This window comes from Colias eurytheme, chromosome 5 (assembly GCF_061535395.1).
Source record: "Colias eurytheme isolate Ceu_HAF_F1 chromosome 5, ilColEury1 Martin Lab GWU primary, whole genome shotgun sequence".
Taxonomy (NCBI): domain Eukaryota; kingdom Metazoa; phylum Arthropoda; class Insecta; order Lepidoptera; family Pieridae; genus Colias; species Colias eurytheme.
In genome coordinates, this window is record NC_142984.1 from 2,963,356 (window position 1) to 2,978,063 (window position 14,708).

The 14,708-nt window shown below is 34.1% G+C and overlaps 1 protein-coding gene across 46 annotated transcripts in view; it reads right to left on the minus strand.

Moving 5' to 3' along the window:
* The window catches only part of LOC149908338 (uncharacterized), a 465,602-nt gene that overhangs the window by 417,918 nt on the left and 32,976 nt on the right, over positions 1 to 14,708 (minus strand). The window contains exon 5 of one of the 46 annotated variants that reach the window (XM_090101752.1): positions 4,234 to 4,541. The exons of 41 other annotated variants lie outside the window; for them this stretch is intronic. In XM_090101752.1, the coding sequence (XP_089957878.1) occupies positions 4,249 to 4,541 (293 nt within the window). In that variant the 3' untranslated portion in view covers positions 4,234 to 4,248. Of the gene's footprint in view, positions 1 to 4,233; positions 4,542 to 7,295; positions 7,658 to 9,284; positions 9,596 to 12,428; positions 12,744 to 14,374; positions 14,629 to 14,708 lie in introns of those variants that run through there. 4 more of the 46 variants (XM_090101745.1, XM_090101749.1, XM_090101751.1 and 1 more) reach the window with 4 other exon arrangements.

Sequence of the window (14,708 nt, forward strand, 5' to 3'; positions counted from 1 at the left end):
TTTAGTATTACATTATAAGTAGCAGTAATTGTAGAAAGGACACTAAGTTTTTTTTTCAATTTTACGAGTTTTTTTTAATGTAACGTGAGTTTATTTTAAACTAGATTTCCGCCCGCGGCTTCGCCCGCGTTTGCAAAGGAAAACCCGCATAGTTCCCGTTCCCGTGGGATTTCCGGGATAAAAACTATCCTATGTGTTAATCCAAGTTACCCTCTATATGTGTGCTAAATTTCATTGTAATCGGTTCAGTAGTTTTTACGTGAAAGAGTAACAAACATCCATACATCCATACATCCATACATCCTTACAAACTTTCGCCTTTATAATATATATATTAGATATATTAGATATTTATTTTATTTTATTAGACACCTATAAAACATAAAGCAGCAAATTTTCCGAAACCTACGTTCATTCTTACTTAACTAAATACTTATTTAAAACGGTGGATTTACTTATAACCCCATGTCTATGTATCTAGGGCGATGCCCTTTAAAACTATTCCTCAAAGCATGTATTATAATGAACCGAAAATAAACTGTATTTCAGTACTAATAATGTAGGTTAATAATATAGAGAGTAGAGTCACTCAAAATAAAGTGGGAAATAATAAATAAATATTTCAGGACAATTTTCACACACGATCGGATCCCACACTAAGCTTTCGCTTGTGTTATGGAAACCAGATAGCTGATAAACATACATATATAATTTTAAATAAATACTTATATAGATAATTAACATCCAGACACAGAGCAAACATCTATGTTCATCACACAAATATTTGCCCCGGGTGGGAATCGAACCCACGACCTCTGGCTTTGAAGGCAGGGCCACTACCAACCAAGCCAACCAGTCTAAGACTTGATTAAATTAATCTGTTAATTAAACATTTTACTATAATAAATCTAATATTTCTGACTAAAAACTCTAAAAACAACAGAAAAAATTATCATAGGCATATCATTATTTAAATCTCACATGGCTCGAGATTGCTCCAAATGATACGAAAAAATGTATAATATGATAATTTTATTATGAATTATCATTTTTAATGTTAAAATAAATTAACGTAACTATATCTTATGAATGTACCTATAATAAGTGTTATGTGGTTTGTGGTTTCATTACTTAATAAACAGTAAGTATTTTAAAAAATGTCATGTGAAACTTGAATAATATATTTAAAACTAATTTCTCATATATTTGCAAGCCTAGCTAATTTATTCGAAAATCGATTTGATAATATGCAAACTATTGTATCTTAAGTAACAACGAGTTAAAAAAAAAACTGGTAAAGATAATATTTTAAGCCTTATAAAATTAGATTTCGCTAAAAATATAACGAGGGCAGATACTATTTATTCCAGTATAGCTGTAAAAACAAAAATAAGGACGGAATGTTCCCTTATTCTCAAGCCGTACGTGATTAGCAGGAACTACAATAACTTCGCTATCTAAACTTTGTGTTTACTAACAAATCTTTCATAATTCAACCCTAAAATTGTCCTACATCTATTTTCTATAACCCGTCTATCGATATTACAGGTAAAAAGTAACTCATATAACGACTTCTTGTTCTAGGAACAGGCGAAAGGTTATTTATATATAGAACTTCTTCTTGTTTTAGGCATTACAATTGGCTGGTTAGCGAGCAGTCACAGGCCTTCAGCAACACCACACCAATACTACAGCTGGGAGAATGGACCTTCACCCCTGACCAATGCCGCCACTCCAACCATCGAGATCGAAGCCGCCATTCACAAACAATCGCTACAATAACACATAACCAGTTACTTTTTATAACATTTATGAAATTTAAAAATAAAAGCGTTCAAAAATCGAACTTATTGTTTTTTTTCACACCGCTACAACGAGAACAGATATCAACCAGTTATTTTATAATAACAGTTATGATCGAAATTTAAAAATAAATGCGTTCCAAAATCGAACATTTTGTTTTTTAAACTGGCCACTAAGACGTTTGATGGAAAGTAAAGATTAATAAGTGATCCGGTTCTAGACCCGCGTGGAATCTTAGGCCGGAAACATGACGCAATTTTTTTTATAATACTTAAAACTAAACTAAGATCTGTGCGTCAGTTGAAGGCACTAATAATATTCCTGTTTTAAGTAAAAAATAAGTGTGTATTTTTTTAGATATTATTTATTTAGACCTTTTTTTTACTTCACATGTTTTTATAGTTTCAATATATTACAAGGTTAAAACTTGGGCATGTAACACGAGTATAATTATTCTATAAACTAACATTTACAAAAACCAAATTGCGTATTAAAATCAAGTCAAACATTAGTTATATTTATCTATATTCAAGCTCTATTCTCAAACCGCTTCATCGCCTACTAAAATAAAAACCAAATAAAATGCACAGATAGGCATCGCGAAAAAGTTATTTTTATAGCGTCCATTAAAGACGCGGAAGCGTTATTGTATATTTGGGGTGGTGGCGCGGTGGGATGCTGGTTATCGATTCACCATCACTGCGCGTCGCGCATGCCTCGCGTGCCCGCGAGCTCGTGCTACCAATAGGACTGCCACTTGCGAGATTTAATAAATTTATTATATGTATTTTTATTGCTTTGTGAGATACATTGATTTCAGTGTTATTTATTTTGTAAGTGGTAGCTTTTAAAATAATTAGTGTAGTTAAATATAAATATTAAAGAAAAAATTCTTTTGTGAATTAAATAAGGTCTGAATAAAAAGTTTTGAAAAAAAGAAATTAATTTCATAAAATATTAATATTCATAATTTTGAATTTAATAATGTGGCAGCCCTATCCACCGCCCACCCGGCTCCCTACGGCCTACGCAGCGACCTAGGCCATCGCTACTGACAACCCCCTAATTCATACACATCTACAAATAACTACGGTTTGATTTATGTAATGCGCCATTTCAGAGAAAATCTTTAGTTTACGGCTGCAGGAATGCTCAAGATTAATGTTTTATGTTTTGATCAATGTTTTGATATAATATTCGAGGTCTGCTTTTCATTTCAAATATAATATAGCAATTGTAAAAGTAAATATAATAATAAAAATAAATCCAAGTTTTATAATCTCAATAAATATTTCTTGTTATGTATAAAGAAGCTTATTTCAAATGGGTATCTAAACACTTTTTCAGCCTTTCATAAATTCATTCAAATCATAATAAACACATTCAAAACCGACCACCTACACAGTACAGTTAACAACAAAGCATACATTGCTATCGTATAATAATATCATAGAATAATATCAGCGATCAAAAAGCGTAACACTTTGTTATTATTATTCATTTCATAAACATTCAAGCCGACCCACATTTCGTACTCAACGTATGACGCAACTAAAGTTCGTAGGAATCGTCGAAAATACGGAAGTAGCGTGTAGAGGAACGTTTTCCTCTCGGCCTACGCACACAAGCGTCCCAAGAAAGGGCCGTACGTCAAAATTAGGGCATACAGGGCGTAACTAGGCTGTATCGCGGGAGACAGCAGGCTACGCCCATGCGATCCCCATGCCCTGCCGAACTTTCTTCTTTCATAACTTTGTAGCTCGTATTGATCCATCACAACTGCGCAATTCATATCCCCTCGTATATAAATGATATTGCAACCGTATCGGCAAAACTACTTCAATTTTAATGGGCCCTTACGACCATTACACTGTGTTTTTGAGACGGAGAACGGTGAATTACTTCTACTGCGTTTCGTGATTCGATTGCGTTAAATGTTGACCTATTTATATTACGTTCTAAGCATTTAATTATAATAGTTTACGTTTAAGCTGAAACGTAAACATGAGTATGCGGTATTCATAAATCCAAATTAAAAACGTTATAGGTAATAACGCTCGTGGAAGAAAAAATGTTTTCATTAACGAATAAAAACTTTATTCAAGTTTGTATGTTTATTTTAATTGAACTTTTGTGTATTACAATGCTTAGTAAAAGTAACTCTAGGTATTATGCGATGAAATACATCGTAAGTCATAACTTCATAAGGTTCAAAACCGTAACAATATTTCTTCTATTTACAGCCGCACATTTGTCTCCAACTAGTACTTTAATTAATTACAGTTAGCACGAGATACAAAGCATTAAAAAAATACGTCATAATATATAAAAAAAATCGAGAAAAAAATAAACAATAAGTAGATCAAAAAAAGTTATCACAAAAAATAAAAAAAATTGTCATGATATTAAGATTCCAAAAAAAATCGACAAAAAAAACACTACGCGCTACCTGTACCTATGATAGATATCTTTACGCCTAACGTACTTGCCATCGGGGGTGAAATAGTAACTAGGGGGGGCATGTATATGTCGTCCTCTGACAAGGAAGAGGATATCCCCCTCGCCGCTCCTGGCTGGAGCCGTGATGACGTCAGCGCGGCACCCGGCCATGTCCCTGGAGGAGCAGTACCACTGCTTCCTGCCGTACGACTGCAGGTTCTTCAGGTAGAACGTGTAGCCCTCGTGCAACAGCAGCGACTTGCCGGTCCGCGACGGCACGTACACCGCCGGCGCCTCCTCTGAACCCATTCGACATAATCAACATGCAGAAATGACTTTGCATACACTACGATACGGTTTAGATTCAAACACTGGACTCAATTAAATCATTTAATTCGAATTTACATATGTACAACAATATTTATATATTACGTTACGACTTTCATGATTGAAATAGGAATAAAATTTTTCATATAAATTAAATACAAGACGTATAAAAAAGTATAAACTTAAATTAAAGGTTATGTTTGACTTTTGTAACCCTGCATTAATTTTTAACAAGGTTCGGCCCGACACGATATTAAAAAATACATTATGAATTAAATTCTTACTTCTGATAATTTTCATCGCAAAAACGTGCATGATACCAACCAATAATAAAACTTGGTCGAATTTGATGTTATAACCATGACTTGTAAATTAATCGCTCCTTTTCCTTGTACGTTATATTGATCACAAATTGAACAAATACTTTTGCTACCGTTTGAGCGTTACATACACCTTATAAAGAGACGGAATCAATGTTATTTTTATCAACTTTCGAATCTTTTAATTTAACTTATTTAGGCACGTTGAGAGTAAAATTTCAAGGTCGTGTCATGGCAATACTGTCACCTCATGGAGCAGGACGACGATTTTGGTATCCTTGAATCTTGCCAAATAAGTTTCACTTCTGACACGTTTGCTCGGCACAAACGCTCTTTTTTCTATTATTATAGTAATTTCAACGACATTAGCCGTGACCATTGCTTCTACAGTCAGGGAATAGGCCTGAAAAGGTCAGAAACCTACAATCTGTACATCATAGGCTTTGCAACTATCAATGGGCGTGGTTGTGCACACCGTTGCAGCTGATCAGCTCCCTGTTGAACGTCCTCACAGTCGCAGGACAATGGTACTTGCCCCTCCCGGAACAATACCACAAAACCTTCGGATGATTTCGATACACATTGTGCGCTCTGAAGGTATACCCGTCCCAGACCAACTTCGGGTATCCTCTTGTGTTGTAAATAATTTGAACTGTAACATACAACTGTATTAGTTTTGTTGAATTTGAATTAAATGTACAAATTAATTAAAGATACTACCTATATTCAATTAAATAGACACTGTTACCAGCTAGAAATGCAAGTGAATGTGAAACAAACAAGATTTAAATTGCTTTTACTGTATTTCTTTATAACATATATGTTATATACAAAATACATACAATAAAGAAGAATTTAGAATACTGCAAAAATCACTCAATATCCGATACGAGGAGGTATAACAACGAAACATAAAAATAATTGAACTAAACATCAGAAACATACGATTAAAGAAATTATATAAGCTTATAACCTTAATCATAAAAAGGCACTTTTATATATTGAGGTAAATGGATCAATCCATAACATCGTAACTCTAAGAACATATTTTGTAAAAAAATATTCATAAAAAACATGCAATTTAATGCTAACATCAAATCACGTGGAGTATTACAGAACTTAAATTACGTAACAACCGCAATTATACATTAGCTCATAGTCCACTAAAGCTTACCCCAACCCAGAGCTACGGAAGCGAACAATCACTAGCATTCCACTCCGATTGGTTTCCGCAACCCTGCGCCAAGAAAATTGCTGCACTTACAAAGTACCATATAAGCGTCATATATCATATACTATTGTTTAAAACGTTCCTACAACGGTGTCGCAGACCAGAGAACACCACACGCTTGCCACATGTATGAATTCTAGCTCCACAACCTCGTGCGCACGTCCATCTTCTCTTAGTCCTATAGCAATTATCCAATTTGTACCAGAAGCCTCCCATCTTCAACAACGAATCTCCCTCTTGCAGTGACGCGCCCGGAAACAAAACTGCATCAAACATTTGCCAACATAACTAAAGGTAACAAACTATAGAATAATACTAGGATAAATGAAACAAATATTTCGAGTATTCATTTCATTTATAAATTCAAAATAATATTCGTAGACTAGCAATACATTATATCAAAAGTAACAGTTTTATAATAAAGGAAGGTAGATAGTTTAATCACTAAATACCGGTTGGTACGTAGAGCAAACGAGAATATGCATCTAATACATGTTGTTACTAATACCTTAATATTATCAATTAGGAAATCGGTGGAAGATCATACAAATACATTATATCACTAAATATGAGAGTAACAGGAAGCTACTCCATCTAACATCTACACTTTGACAAGTATATATACTCGTATAAGACTCTAATATAAAAACTATCGCTCGTATATTCTTCGTAAGCCAGTATACATTACATCTACATAGTATCGTCAACGGCTAAATACAGTTAATAAATAATGCAGTATTTTAATAACATCGTCAGTCTTGCCGCACCCTACACCGCGGACAATAAATAGAATTTTATAAAAAAGCTTTAACAAGACGGCTACGCTAACATTAAAGCTATAGTTTGTATACATAATCTAAAATTTTTGGTAAGAGAATATTGCACACCCACGATAGATATCGATTACATAATTTACATAACACCCTAATATATCAGCCCTAAGGCATCGGTACAAGGCAATCGAGAGGAATCTTGAGACGCCTCGGACTTAAAGCTTAGTAGATAAAATAAATAGTGTAAATAAACAATCAGAGGCATACCAGACCTCGAGAAAAATATAGAGAGTACAGTATGAGGAACGATAACTATGCGAAACGCGCCTTACTAGATTAAATCAAGACGGCGACGCTCCTAGGACGCAATCAGGGTCTACCATCGAGAAGACCGCGAACTAGGAGGTCGCGCCAGGCCTATAGGAACAGGGCGGCGTGCGGCACGCTAGGAATCTGTATAGACGGGGCCGCGACTCTGGGGGCGCAGCTCTCCACTATCTTATATTTGCCCATCGGGTCCACTTCGAACCTTCTAGACTCGTGTTTCACTGGGTTGTACGTAGCCGGGTGGTTGTGGGAGCCCCGAAAGTATACAAGCCTACCGTCTCTTAAACATAACGCTACTTGGCACCTCTCAGCCTTTTGATAGGAACGAGCACATCGCCAGGTGACGCGCCTCGGGTGGGAACCACCGTCTTCGTAAAATATGTGGCCGTCGGCGACTAAATGTAGCCCGCCTCGAGCAGAGCGGATGTAAAACCACCCTGGAACAATCACCATTATGACTATATGAACGTAACCTGAAATACGCTAAAATAAAAGCCCAATACATAAGGTAGAGTCAGAATGTATTTACCTGGTAATAAGTTTGCTAATTAAAAATTAAAAAAATTACCGAGACACATTTTCTAGCACGAACTTTATTCTACTAAATATAACATCTAGATGGCCTCGCTCTTAATTTTTTTGTTTTATTCTAGGTGGTTGTACTTAATAGTGATCGAAAAAAGGTTTGTATTATTCTATCTTATATTTTGCGAGAAGCAAAGATAAAATAGAATCAATTTAGAAGATCGTAGATATCAAATGAAAAACCGTCTTACATCAGCACAATATAATCATTTCTTTGTACCTATACAGTGAAGTAATTCACTTACATACTCACTACATAGCGTATACATTCTCCTCGGGCGACATTCGCCTCCACTACCTCTATCCGTTATCTTATACATTCCAACTAAATATAAAACATCTTATCACAATACATAAAATAATACTTCAAAAATAATACTTCACAGTAGTCGTATACATTTGTTAACTGGTACATAATAGAAAATGGTAAACACAAATCTGGTAAACACGTCCATATAAATCTTTGTGTAAGTACAGCCGTACGTTAAACTTTATTCATAATAAAACGAGGCATTAAGTACCATAACTGTTTAAATACTTGGGGTAAAAATAAAATAATTAAAAATATAAAAAATCTCACTACAACAAAAACTTAAATCTACAACGTATACATTGAGTATTATGATTAATTAAATAGATCAATAAATGCAATCTACAATAACAAATAGTGACAGTAAATCCTAACATCGTACACTTGACATGACTCGATTCAACTTCTTCGCGAACAAACAACTACCGACCTCGTATAACCGCAACCGAAACCAACCGTCCGGAGTTCAAAGACTCAACAATCATATATATATACAAATCACGAAAAATTGTAAAAAAATATGTAAAAGTAATGTATAAAAATACTTAGGATATCATAAGAAACTATCACTTTGTACATCGAACTACACCTAGGACCGCTGCGGGAAGATCTTCACTGAGATAGGCAAGACTCTTAAAAATACATCTATGTAAATTTTCTTTGAATAAAATATAATTTTTATTTTACAATATAATGAATACAGCTGCCTCTTAAATTCTCCTAGAAAAATACGGTCATAATGCAAGGTTTTGTAATATGCGTAAATAAAATATGAGGTAAATCTTGCCCGAGATCAGTCAATTCACAAACGGTCATATCCTAACATCTAATAGATTCGTATACTTCATTTTGACCATGTTAACAAGCTACATACTCGTATTAACGTAATTTAATCTCTTTGGAGAGCGTATAGTTAAGAGACGGTAAAGAGCGAAGAACGATCTTTACACCCTTTAAATCGTATACCTAAAGCGTAGAGCGACCGCCGGTTAGAAAGGCACAAAAGCAATATTTAACATTCCGCTAAAAATAACTTCATCAATTTTAATTCTAGCCTTTCTTAAACCAACTCTAACATCGAGATCTAGACAAAGAGAATACATTCCGTGCCAACATCGTATTGTACCGGCGGTCGATAGATAAATTGACTCGTTTAGTCTTAAAATATAGAGAGCTATTAATACTTAGAACATGGGTCTCAAGGGAGTGGCACGTACGCCGCACGTGTGAGCGCTGTTCATCTGAACGACTCTGAGGCCGAACGTGTGGACGGCGGCGCGGCAGCGCGGGTTCCGGGAGCACCTCCACCACACCTTGCCGCTGGCGGCTCGACCGTTGAAACAAAATCTGTGGGCGCCGACCTCTATAGCTGGCTTCCCACGTTTGCTGAGACAGTAGCGAAACTGCCCGGGGAAGCATGGGAACGGAAACGGTAGGCCCAAAGTTGGAGTTGTCTCTGCCGGAGTTACGGTACCTGCAACTAAGAATCCTCATGTAACAGCTATATGGTTAAAAATAAAAATTACTATCTACTCTCTATATTATTAATAGGATTACTCGGGTCTAATTAAATAAAAATTTTCGTTTTTAGACATAAGTTGTATTTTATTAAAACATGTAAGTAGACTAGTTTGGCTTCTCTTGCCTTCCAATATTATATCTATAAAATACAAAAAAATAAAACGTTCTGATTCCGATATATACCAAGAAAAATGTTCAATGCATAGACGCATTTCCGCAAGTATGGTCGCTATTGACTTGCACTAATTCTGTGCCGAATGTATGAACAGCTGCGCGACACCGAGCGTTTTGGGAGCACCGAACGCTTCGGGAGCACCTCCACCGCATTTTGCCAGTCACGGCTCGACCGCTGAAGCTGAACCTGTGAGCGCCCACTTGGATACCTTGATTCCCTTTTCTCGTGCGATAGTATCGAAACTTCTCTGGTAAGCACGGAAATAAACCGATAAATATACAAACATAATTGCGTATCCTTCAAGATTCAATAGCTTTTATAAAAATAATCACATTAATAAAATTTAGAGTTCAAAGCGAATTGTTATACAACTCAGTTAAAAAACAATATTACAATAGTGTCCCAAACATGACTAAAACTTAACTCTAAAAAATCACAGACCAATAATATCAGAAACATTGATTGCAAAATGCTGCTTTCGCTTCATGTTCTTTTTGCGTTTTCCGGGGTTTCTTTCTGTATTTGTAACCGATGATGTCGTGGTTCACGTGCGAATGGCGGAAGGAAAGTATGTGATTGAGATACGTGGTGACATTGGCCTTGCACCCTTTATCTGACTTGATGCAGAGCCAGTTTCCTCTACCCTCTACGATAGGACCCCGTCGCCTGAACCTCTCTCCATTGAACACCAGCAACGGATTGCCGAGTTTCGACGTCGTCCAGTACACTGTAATCACACTCTTTGACTTTTTATCTACGAAAGTCTGAGCATATTTTCGAAAAGTTAAATAGTTCAAAATCTCAGTGAAAAAGCAGTCGCAGCGGCCTTTATAAAATGGAGAAAATAATAGATTAAGTACCAAGTTAACGACATTCTATTGGTTTTTAAAAATCATTGGTTTCCTTATTATAATATTTTTTAGTCAATCAAAATATGTTAGTAAGTACATAATGAAATAAGTAACCAAATTAAAAATAACCTCAGTTATGATGATATATTATTTTAGCACATCCATAAATACCAAAACGATACAAATAATATTTATCGTATAATTTTATGAGTTCTATCAGTTTCCACACACCATATGCATTAATTACGTGAACAACAAATATGTATGTACATACAATTGACTCATGCGCAGGCGGCTCTTCACAGTGTTCCTCGCGTCGCTTTGGCTTTTAACGTCGCCTTCTCTTGTATCTCCTCGAGACCCAATTCTTTCACTTGTAATATTTTTCTGATATTTGTCTTTGTAACTACTAAAACTTTTCAATTTCTATGTTTTGTGATCAAATTATTTGGCGTAATAAATCAGATAAAATAGAAATATTCAACAATTGTATGAATCAATTTTAACATGATTCAATAAAATAGCGTGGTCAATAAAATAGTTTTAAAAAGTTCACTATTTTATATTATCGCAATAAAAAATACAATTTATAAGAGATCTGATTTGATAGAAATATGATCACATAGATATTTTACAAACGAAATAGGTAAAGTCCATGAAGATTGTTTCTAAAATATACAGTAGTCAAATTAAATTTCGGAAAATTTAAAAGATTCTCAAAGCAAACAAAAAAAACATTATTTGTTATTTCAATATTTTATTTTCAGACAAAAAGTCCGTTCCCCTGGTATAAAAATCACGTTGATCGAATCAATGCTAACAGTGGGTAAAGTCGCGTATTTTATTGAGGAAGTTATACAATTAATTATTATCAGTTCCTACGTTGTTTGTTACGGAATATTATTATTAATTTCCTTTGAATTTAGCGAACACTAAATTGACATTGATAAAAATGTTTGTTTATATAAAAAACTACACAAAATTATATTTCGTAATATACTCTTATCTACGAGATTCCACATAACTAATTGACCCTGGTTGCTTTTGACGCATTAATTATTTTTACTTACAATTATAAATTGTGTTTATTTATTGTTACATAGAATATCTATTATAACATTACAACATTAGAACATTATTATTATAAACACACAATGCAAAATGTCTAAATAAATAATAACTACTATGAATCGATGGATTTAATTTAAAAATGATTTGCACATTTTGTCAGATTTCACATAAATTTTCACTTTTATCGATTCGCAAGATTCCAAGTAAATAAGTAATAAACTTTTAATTGGCCGTGTTCTGCTTAACACGCATATTAATGAAGTAATACTAAAGATCCACACTTGAAAAATTATTTTGCTAACAAGGGCTTTTAAGTATATTGAACATATCGTGTTATTCCGGATAACTTAACTCATAAATCTCATTTCATTTGATTTCCAAATATAAAGTGAATATACCTATATTGTATATATATATTACATTATTTTATCGTGCATTAAAAAAATCATAGACCAGGATCGCCTAAAATTTTAAGAGTGAATTAAAACATGGAACCAATCATTCCATAATATTAATACGGAACTCCTTAAAATAATTTAATACAAAACACAAGATCTTAAAGCTACAAAAGGAATGCGTCATCTTCGGAAATTCTGATCATGGATCTGTGTCACAGCCTTCGAAGCCACTGTAGTATCAAAAAATAACTCTCTCTAATACCTACGACACTTATACTATCTTATGTGTAGGACTTATTTTTGGTAAATAACTTAGAGACTATTGCTGCATGAGGTATTTCATGCAAGCTGATTCTACTCTCGAGAAATGTTTTTCAGCCGGGTTAGGAGAGTCGAAGTTTTGGGGGGTAAAGTTTGGTTCGTGGTTGTGGCCACCTTTGATGCGTATGAATCTCCCGTTCAACGTGGTTTGGACCCTGCAGAGACACCCTTTAGCGTCCTTGTCCCGACACGCCCAGTTCAATTTATCCCTGTACTGGTTGTTCACCCAAAATTTATTGGAGCGAAATATCAGCACGGACTTGCCAGCTCTAGACGGTAAAAAGAACGCCTCTGAAATATAATAACATTTGTTACAATAGGCACAGAATTAAATACATAGAAGAACGAGAAAGTAAATTAAGTGCTAAAGTCTGAACCGGAATATTTTATTTCCATTTCATAGTTTGAACATACTGTATGTCGTAAGGGTCTATGTCGTAACTCTTTCCTTCCAATGGATATAATCCCGAGATCTTCTAAGTGTAATTTTGAACAAAATATAAATCAAATCAGTTATTTATTTTCATGAGAAAATTTATTTAATTTTGTTATTTAGAAAATGTATGAAGAAAAAATAAATGTAATAGAATTCACACAGTCCAAAAGTAGAAATGAATACACGTTATTACTGAAAATAATACCAAGTAAGGAAAATAACATCAATATCGTGTGACTATTTTTAAACCAAACAAATGTTTAACGTGATTTCCGCCCTCGGGATGTAACAAGAATCAAGTCATTGATTACAGGAAACTACGATATTATTTTTCCTTATATAAACATGATGTTAATAGGTACTTATAATTAGATACAAAAATTGAGATATAATCAATTCAACCATAGAGTTATTCCAAAAATAATTTCTAAACTCTTTTGAGCATGTTCCTAAATCCCTGTAACCAATGTATCACAAATGAATATTTCTCATTCAGCCAATTCCCAAATCATAGATACGTACATTAACAAAACATTATTTTACATTATATGCGTCATTTCTATAATCACACTATCGGTCGCTTATTAAATTTGCCGACGTATTATAACAATAAATCAACAATCATTCTATTTGATACAATTTTCCTCATATTCATGTTCATACAGTGCTATTTTACCGAAAACACAAAAACAGTTAGATATGTACTAAATAAATCGAATTACAATATTAAAAGAAAAAAAAGTGTAAAATAAACATTCCTGCTACATAATATAGGTGATCGCAATCGAAACTACAAAAAGTATTCATAAAATTATCATGATAAAGTTTACTTTTTATTGTCATTTTTAAATACCCTTTAATAAATATGTAGATAGGTTTTGGGTTTTACATGGGTGACATTTGTACCATCACAAACGATTTTTATAGCCAGTCAACATCCAGCTGACACAAAATCTTAGTTATTAAAACGAGGTTTGCTTCGATTAAGCACCACAACCACGTCTCTATGTATTAAGTATTGTATATTGAAAATCCTTAAAATTCTTAACAATTTAAATTTTCTTTATATGTAATTCTATATAAAAAATACACGAGCAGTCTGTATGAACATTTAATATATAAAAAGCATAATTGAATTAACCTGAACTAAACCGTGACACACATTGTTTAATTGCTCCACAATATATAACATTCGAAAGATGCATATGCTCTACATTTTATCTAACGGTGCTTTTGCATCAAACGAGCTAATTGTAACCCCACTATGTCAAATTATTTTAGTGTAAACGGGCGTAGGGCATTCCTTCGTTGTTCAAAGGGCATTCGGAAAGATTCTATACAATGTTCTTATATGTACTGAACAACACTGAATACGAGTTTTCGTTTACCTACATTAAAATATGATCACGAAAGAATGCCCCTGCTCTATCTTCGTTTGATGTAAATGCACCGTTACATAAATCGAACTTTTTATTTAATTTCTATGAACCGAGGCTGGCTGCTAAATCTGTATAGGGTCTCCCGTACTCTTCTTAAAGAACTTCGGTTTTGGATGAGTGTGTGTGTTTTTGAAGTCAATCACTTCTCCTTTATTATTAGTTTTTGCTTTAGCTGTACACTTACGATGTCTCCTTTGGGAACAACTCCAGTTATTCTTGGTCGTTCGGTTGAATGTGTAACCCTGAAGAACTAGTATCTTCCCTCCTTTTCCAGATGAAAAGTAGGCTGCTGTTATATTTTCTAAAAAGAACACATTTCACAAAATAAAAATAAAATGATTATTATAAAAATAGAGTCATTTTTGTGAAGAATGAAATTGT